The sequence below is a fragment of the Rutidosis leptorrhynchoides genome, chromosome 4 (genome assembly GCF_046630445.1).
Source record: "Rutidosis leptorrhynchoides isolate AG116_Rl617_1_P2 chromosome 4, CSIRO_AGI_Rlap_v1, whole genome shotgun sequence".
Lineage (NCBI taxonomy): Eukaryota > Viridiplantae > Streptophyta > Magnoliopsida > Asterales > Asteraceae > Rutidosis > Rutidosis leptorrhynchoides.
The window spans coordinates 453,418,517-453,426,765 of NC_092336.1; the positions used below are offsets into that span (position 1 = coordinate 453,418,517).

Sequence of the window (8,249 nt, forward strand, 5' to 3'; positions counted from 1 at the left end):
TTGATGTTAGTTCATTTTTGTCAAATGAAGAAAGGATAGTCTGTAAAATTAGGACTTTATGTTAGAAATTTAAATAAAATAAAGTGATACATTGTTATAACGAGTGGTTTGTCTTCTGTTAACATTAGTGGTAGATATAACAAGTGTTATTTGTATCGACGATTTGATATTTTTGTTGGTGAGAAGTAGTTAAGATGTGCTTATAGTTTCACATAATGTGATTAACAAATGTAAAATGAGCTATACAAAATACATGAACACAATTAAGGAAAATGTATAATTCAAACAGTAAGTACTAGTGACCTTTTCTCAGTCAACTTTTGGACTACTAGTGGGTCTTGGAGGTGACTTTATAATTATTTTGTCATAGAACATGAATCTGTGAGGTTCGTTAGACACATCATGAAGGATGCAAAAGGAATGGATATTCATGAGGTAGTTGATGAAGTTGGAGCACAAAATGAAAAACTCAAGGAAGAAATTTGTTCCAAGACGGATCTATGCAACACCTTGAAAAGAGTTCAAGATGAATCGATTACCAAGTTTAATGAAACAAAGTTTCAATCTGAAAAACAAGCACAGGAGCTAAGCGTTAAAGCTGAAGAGCTGTCGACGTTAAGTCAACTCTGTCAAGATCTCAAATCTGTTGGGGTGACCTTCACCCCTTTCCCACATCGGTTGGAGAGGCAAAAACAAAGGCCCTTATATGTGGCTTGATACCTCTTCCTCACAGGACGCGTTTTAAACCCGTGAGGGCAGTTGAGTCGCTGGTGGCTCGCTGTTCCCAAAGCGGACAATATTCTGTGGTGGTCCTGGCTTCTGTCTCCGTTGCCATCAATTGGTATCAGAGCCGGGGTTACCACACCGATGTTGGGGGGGGATTGTTGGGGTGACCTTCACCCCTTTCCCACATCGGTTGGAGAGGCAAAAACAAAGGCCCTTATATGTGGCTTGATACATCTTCCTCACAGGACGCGTTTTAAACCCGTGAGGGCAGTTGAGTCGCTGGTGGCTCGCTGTTCCCAAAGCGGACAATATTCTGTGGTGGCCCTGGCTTCTGTCTCCGTTGCCATCAATTGGTATCAGAGCCGGGGTTACCACACCGATGTTGGGGGGGGGGGGATTGTTGGGGTGACCTTCACCCCTTTCGCACATCGGTTGGAGAGGCAAAAACAAAGGCCCTTATATGTGGCTTGATACCTCTTCCTCACAGGACGCGTTTTAAACCCGTGAGGGCAGTTGAGTCGCTGGTGGCTCGCTGTTCCCAAAGCGGACAATATTCTGTGGTGGTCCTGGCTTCTGTCTCCGTTGCCATCAAAATCAAGCCTCCAAGAAAAAGACTTGTCCATTAAACACCTTAATTCTGCAATTGAAAAGCTTCATTATGAATATGGAGAAAAACTTCAAAGATTGGAGAGAGAAAACAATGATCTCGTCTTGGCATTAGAAGAATCGACAACTTCCCAATCATTGAAGTTGAAAGTTGATTCTAGCAATACGGAGATTGAAGATCTTAAAGGGCTCATATTAGTTAAAGATAAGAAAATACTCGAAATTTCTGACAAATCACAGACAACTAAGGTTCTGATGCAAAGAGATGAGGTGATACGTGAACTTGAAGAGAAATATAGTGATGTTCAAGCTAAGTTAAAACGGAAAAACGAATAGTTTCAACATCTTGAAGAAGCACATCGAAGGGTTCAAGATAGATTTAAATCCAATAAAGCAGAGTGAGACAGAGAAAGGTGCTTTCTTCTAAAGGAGATTGAGTCGCTTCAAACAAAATTGGGTTCTGAAACAAGAAAATCGAATAATCTACAAACTCAACTGAGTATATGCCAACAATCTTTAGCACGTGAAGAAAGCTCATGGAAACTGTTGGAAGTTGAACTTTCTGACTAGAAATCACGTTTTGAGAATATTTCATCCGAGTGTCATGAGGCAAAGTCAACAATTGAGAAATGAAGAAGTTGCAGAACTAAGAGACAGTTTAGTTGCAAAAGATTTTGTAGCAAAGGAGATGGGGTATAAAATGGCTCATTTGGAACAAGAGAATAGAGATTTAACTGCATCTTTTAAAGAATTCCAACAATCTCAAATTAGCAACTGTGGGAATACATGCTCGATGAAGAAACTTCAGAAAAAATATAACAGTTTGGAACAAGTGCACAAGAAGTGTGGTCAGAAATTGAAAAAAAAAAAAGAAGCTGAATGGAGATCTGAATTAGAAAAGGTGAAAAAAGAGGTTGATGAGTATGTAACAAAGCTAAATGTTCATAGGACGTTAGCTTGGTTGTTCATTTCCAGCATGTGGTGTCTTTATGAGATATATCCGTCTTTGTAAATTATAACTATATTTTTTTAATAGGACGTTAGCTTTGTTGTTCGTGGACGAGTCACTGCTCTGCACCATTAATAGGACGTTAGATGTTCTCACTTTGTGCCTGTAGGAAGTGTAAGAACAAGGTCGTGGAGATCTACTTAGTTGATAAAGAGGAGTCCGTATTTGAATGTAAAGTGTGCAATACTGAGGTGGACGTTTTCCCAAAGTGAGTGTTTAACTACTTTATTTTAAGATATACTATACTATTAATTATAATTATTAATAATATCTCTACCCCTTGGCTTATTGCCACATGGCGCCCTGTCTAATCAATCAGTTTCAACCTATGCACATGCCATCTTCTTATTGGTCAATTATTAACACCTGTCCCACCCTTATGATCTGCCACGTGTCCGCTTAAAAAAAAAACGGTAATAGGATACAGAAAAATGAAATTGAAACTGCATAAAATGAAAAACCCCAAATAATGTCTACGGCGGTTATAACTGCCCACCCCTTTCTTCTCTCTTATAATCACTGTACACCTCTCTCCTAAATTCTTAAACCCAAAACCTTTATGACGGAGATTATGGCCGCCGACTGCCGTAATCGAGCACGCCACTACAACTAACTTATCCGTTACAATTTTATGCACCTAATGGTATAAATTTTGTATAATATCTCTGGGTAAATAAAAACGGCCGGAACCGTCGCCGGCACTAAAAACTCCGACGATCGTAAGGTCTGTCAGTAATTACCAGGAACCCCACACCGCCGCCCCTGTTATATCGCACGCCATCGTTGTCGTCCGTTACCACTGGATCGCCGCTGCTATCATATCCTTAAGGTAATCCTTTCTTCCTGGTATATTTTCCTAAAAATGAAGGTTTTCAGTATCTTCAATCAGTTAATGGATTTGGTCAAATAAATCATGATTTCTGTTCTTGTGATAGAATCGATCATTTTGATTCAGGGATCTACTTCTACAAGAAGGGTAAAATTGGTTCGTGACTTTGATTATGTAAAAGATGGAATTTGATAAAATGATGCTAATTCATAATTTTATAGGGTTAAACATGTTCTTTTGAATGTATTAATGGTAGGTTAAAGCTTGGTGATGGTACAAATTCACCCACTAAGTATTATGCAGCGACAATTAAAAACAGATTATGTATGTTTCCATCATTGATTATTGTAATTGTATTGACTATTTGTTCAGCACTTCAGTGACAGCAACAATTTTGAACAAACTATGTATGCTATCAACATTGATTTATGTAATTGTACATGTTAATATGTTATACTAGATAGAAACTGCCACGTGTTTCTGATTTAGTAAGAAAGAAAACCTTCAGCTTTTACATATATTTCCGTTTGAAAGTTATCGACACCAGACGTCCTTCAGCTTTGATGGAAACTTTCATCGGTGGGTTCGAACCTGCATGGGTCAATATGGGTGGGTCGTATGGGCATTGTGGTGAAGCTGTTGAGTGGAAATCTACATCTCTGCAGGTTGCAGGGCCATCGGCTTAATATGTGTAAGCTTTTGTTTTTTGTTGGTTGGTTTTATTATGATTTGATTTCCTTTTTTTTTGAGCATGAGTTTAATGAAATAATAAAAATACAGGAAATTATATGTTGATAATTGTCTCCAAATGTGTGTAAAGATTCAACATGTAATCTAATATGAGAAGTAATGAACACATGCTACCCACTGCTGGTGGTCTGCTCTGAAAATGTTTAAAATGTGTATTTGGCAATGTAATAATAATAAAGCTGCCCTGGTCCTGCATTATGGTGTCTATCTTGTGATTAGATCGGTTTAACATATTGGTATGCATTAGGATGTGTTTTTGAACGTTAAATGATTAATTATTATATAATTAAATGCTTTAATGCTGAATTACGTTCCAATAATGTCGGATTACTAAACGGGTGTTTAGCTTAACAATCATATGTGCATATAACCCCTTTTCTCTATGTCTCTGGCCCAAATATCAAGAATTCAAAAGTTTTCAACTTGTGTTGTGCCAAATGTTGTGCCAAATGTGACAATATTGAGCCATTCATTTATGAACGTGACTATTTAGGGGTATGCTTAATTTCTAATTTGTCAAATGGCTAAAATTGACCCAATATATGCCTTTTTATTTGGTACAACATCTCAAGTCCCTTGGTCAAAATTTCGGATGATTATCTAAGTTTTTGTATATTGTGATGTACAATTCCTTGAAGGTCTGACTGAGAGCAATATTGACACATGGTGTAATGCTACATTCTTTGAAGAAACTGGCGAGACCTACAAAAAACTAATAGTTGTATGCTTGAAGCCCTTATAACAGCTCACTTTGGATTTGAGTGAAGGACAGGTAGTTCCTTTCGATAACTCGCTCCAATTAGCCAATCAGTTATGTTCATCAATGCCCCTGCCTTCAAGTTCAACGCTCCATGAATCATTTTATGACTTTCAGGTGAATACAATCACTCTTATATTGGTCTTTGATTTTAATTAATCTTTTAGTTGTGATTATATTCAATAAGTTCAATCAACAGTTTACAAGGTAATGTATTATGGATGGTATGAAATGTACGTATGTCATGTAGATCTTATTTAAACTTGTGTATGTTTAATAAACGGTACTAAATTTGTGCTACATAGAAGCTTCTAATGGTTTTCTTATAATTGTTGTACCAGTTTATTTTCTTGACAGCAACTGCTGGGAAAAACTTAGGTTGTGGTTATTTGACAATATGGGTTCAAAAGTTGACTATGATGCCCCTGGTCAAGCATCCACTACAATGGCATATAGTGCTGATGGAACAAGGTTTATAAACTTAAATCTCTACGCCTTCTTAATTTTTGTATGTTATAAGTGGATGTTTTAACCCATTAGAGTAAATGGGTTGTTAAGTAGCTCAAATTTTAAATTTAAGTGACAAATATCCCGTTTAATTATATTATGCTATTGTGTTCTATGATGTATGATGTTAATTAAAACATAAGTGCATGCTAAGTATCTTAGGTTGTGATATGCCCAAAGCTACGGTAAAGGTGCAGCTACTCAGTGAATTGCGATAGGCTATTCATGCACGTGTCGAAATGGGTTATTTGAAATGGGTCATATTTTAAAACTGGTAAAATATTATGAAGTAATTTTTACAAAAGAAATATCACATATACTTTTAAAAATAACAATTAATTAATTTGTACACCACTTTGTGTTACCAAGCTGGATCAGTTTCACTCATCATATTGAACCAATTATACTTGGCATATTTGACAAAATTGACTCTGTAAGTTCGACAAATTTGACTTCTCATGTTTGACCAGTTTGAATTGCTTAGCATGTTTGACCACTTACACCTACTGGATTTTACCAATTTGACCTACCATGCTTTACCAAATTCAATAGTGTATAGAAAAAAGTGGCAGTATCTTGATCAGTGGGAATTGATTAAAGTAATAAACAAAAACTATAGAATTCTGCTAGGTAAATGGATGAAGGTAAATATTGTTATTTTTCAATTTTAAATTCTAATGAATTCTATAATTTTGTTTTATGTAGACGGTAACAGTGACGGTCTCTTTTGAATTCTCTCTATCGTACCTTGAATTGATATAACACATACGTTTTCAGTTTGTTTGTTTAAGAGTGTCCGTGCAACGCACGGGCTCTTAAAGGCTAGTTACAGTAATACTATATGACATTGTCTAACTTGTCTTATTTGTTCAATTTAGAATTCGTAGTACCATTCATATTCGAGACGCCACCGGTAGTTGCAATATGCACTATGATTCTCTTTGGTTTACAAGTTGCAAAGATGGTTGGACATTCGGCAGCTTTGTTAAATGCAACTGCTATTAATGTGAGTAATAATAACTGTAAGCTGTTACTACATGTACCATATAAACGAACCTTAAACACAAGTTATTAATTATTGTCGTACCTAAATGCACCGCAGTGTATTGGTACTCTTGCTGTTCCGAAAGAGTGGGCAGATGTTATGGACAACATATTTGTGTTCATAGCTAAAAAGACTGAATATAACGTTCTAAAAACATCAATTCCTACACTGTTGACGTCAGAGACGAGTATGAGGTCCTTGTTATATGGCGCATAATGCAATGATAAGAGCAAGCTGCTAGAACTTTATAAGATAATAAGCGTAAGCACAAAAAAGATGACAAACTCTACAATGATGCTGCTTTTAATCAAAAGTAAAGGAAATGTATTTATTCCGCAATGTATGCATTATACTTAATTTAATGTATGCATTATACTTAATTTATAGCTATATTTTTGTTTAACTACATTTTTTTTTGCATTCATTTGTTTATTATACATAATTTGTGGCGCATTTGTGCATGAGTTAACACATAATTTATTATTTTCAAAAATTTTATTGACGAAACCCGTGAATTCGCAGGTCTTAAGCTAGTTAATATAATTTCAAGAAGCCTTTCGACTTTTGGAAGTCAAAAGAAAGATTCTGGTTCTTTTCAAGTTTTCAAAAAAAAAAAAAAAAAAAAAGAATACGAGTAATATACGTACAAGTATTATTATTTGTTATTAATATAACTTGATTATATTAATAAGTTACTTGGGTTTGGACCAATATTCATTGGCGTTGTTTGAAAGTGTAGTGGACTATCTAAAGAGACGGTCATACCCTTTGATTGTAGGTTTCTCTCATTTCATCAGTTTCTTCAGGAAAGGTATACCGTTAACTCCTCTTTTGTTTTATATTCATGAAAATTATTATGGTGTAACTGGATCTCATTGGGATAAATTAATCGTGTGCATGTTTCATTAAATAATTTAAATATTTTATAAAATAATAAAAGATTATTATTTTAACTATCTGCTGCGTTAATCTGAATTGTTAAAAGTACACACGATTTTCCTTCAATGGTATCAGAGTCGCTTCGTCTTAATGGTCGCGTGATTTTCTTAGATCTAGCCTTGTGGTGAATTGGTAAAAGTAAAAACCTTTATGGTTTTGAAAGTCAACTTTTTTGATTATCCTCATGACACACAAATAAGATCTGAAGAAATTATTGATTGAATAATTGTTGATTATTTAATATTTTTTTTTTGTTTTGTTCCATGGTTATGCAAATGCATTGTAACCACGGACAAGCCATATATAGGTTTAATAATATTGTTATTAAATTTTGATTACATACATAGCCCATAATGCCCCGCCCAATGTATGATTATTGTGATTGTTGGTTACGGCAATTTTATGCCAGGTTGGTTTTGTTTTATATGAAGGCCATAGGAGTCAAAGTTGTATTTTATTTATTTTCAATTTCATAGTATTGTATTTAGGTTTATTTCAATTTGTAAAAGTATTAGATTAGTTGTATTTTCCAATTTTAAATAAGTGTAACAAGATGAAGATTGAAGATAAAGATGCAACACAATGTTTGGCTTAGAAGATGGCGAATGGATCTAGTTTTACAACGATTGTGTTCGACAAGTTTTCACTTGGTTCTTGAATCAAGTGGGAGCTATGGATTGTCCTTAGTTTGACCTCTTGATCCCATGACGGCTCATGAGATCAGCATATGATTTTTGGGCTAGGCTATGTATGTGTGTGATGCATGGTTGTGTTTTATTTTACGCATTTATATTTAATTGTTGAATATAATTGTAACAACCCCAAGTCCGTTTACCAAAAACGAAGCACATTTTTTTATATAAGTTAGGTCCCATTAATACTTAACATTTCCAACTCTGTTTTAATCAAAAACATAACATCATAGCGACACGTTTAACAATTTATAACAACCCTTGGTACACAAATAAAACATTACAAAAGCATTTGTAATAATGACCCAAACACCCAAAGTACGGTTTAATAGTCAATAACTCAACCCGATACCAAGAGCATAATCCCGGGGACTGTAACAACCCGTCCT

General features: G+C 35.2%; 1 protein-coding gene across 4 annotated transcripts; it reads left to right on the forward strand.

Moving 5' to 3' along the window:
• Positions 1-2,800: 2,800 nt before the first annotated feature.
• On the forward strand, positions 2,801-6,608 carry LOC139844411 (uncharacterized). 4 transcript variants are annotated; one of them, XM_071834640.1, is made up of 6 exons: positions 2,801-3,170; positions 3,705-3,861; positions 4,610-4,794; positions 5,019-5,148; positions 6,063-6,190; positions 6,287-6,608. In XM_071834640.1, the coding sequence occupies exons 3-6, from the start codon at positions 4,744-4,746 to the stop codon at positions 6,443-6,445; spliced, it is 468 nt and encodes a 155-aa protein (XP_071690741.1). In that variant the 5' UTR covers positions 2,801-3,170; positions 3,705-3,861; positions 4,610-4,743; the 3' UTR covers positions 6,446-6,608. The 4 variants fall into 4 exon arrangements, with proteins under 4 accessions (XP_071690741.1, XP_071690743.1, XP_071690742.1 ...); XM_071834642.1 differs by having other exon boundaries at positions 4,693-4,794; XM_071834641.1 differs by having other exon boundaries at positions 3,729-3,861.
• Positions 6,609-8,249: the final 1,641 nt, after the last annotated feature.

Coding starts and splice junctions, on each gene's coding strand:
- LOC139844411 (XM_071834640.1), top strand. CDS start 4,744: ATGCCCCTGCCTTCAAGTTCAACGCTCCATGAATCATTTTATGACTTT. Junction 4,795..5,018: donor AATCATTTTATGACTTTCAG/GTGAATACAATC, acceptor TTGTTGTACCAG/TTTATTTTCTTGACAGCAAC. Junction 6,191..6,286: donor TAAATGCAACTGCTATTAAT/GTGAGTAATAAT, acceptor AATGCACCGCAG/TGTATTGGTACTCTTGCTGT.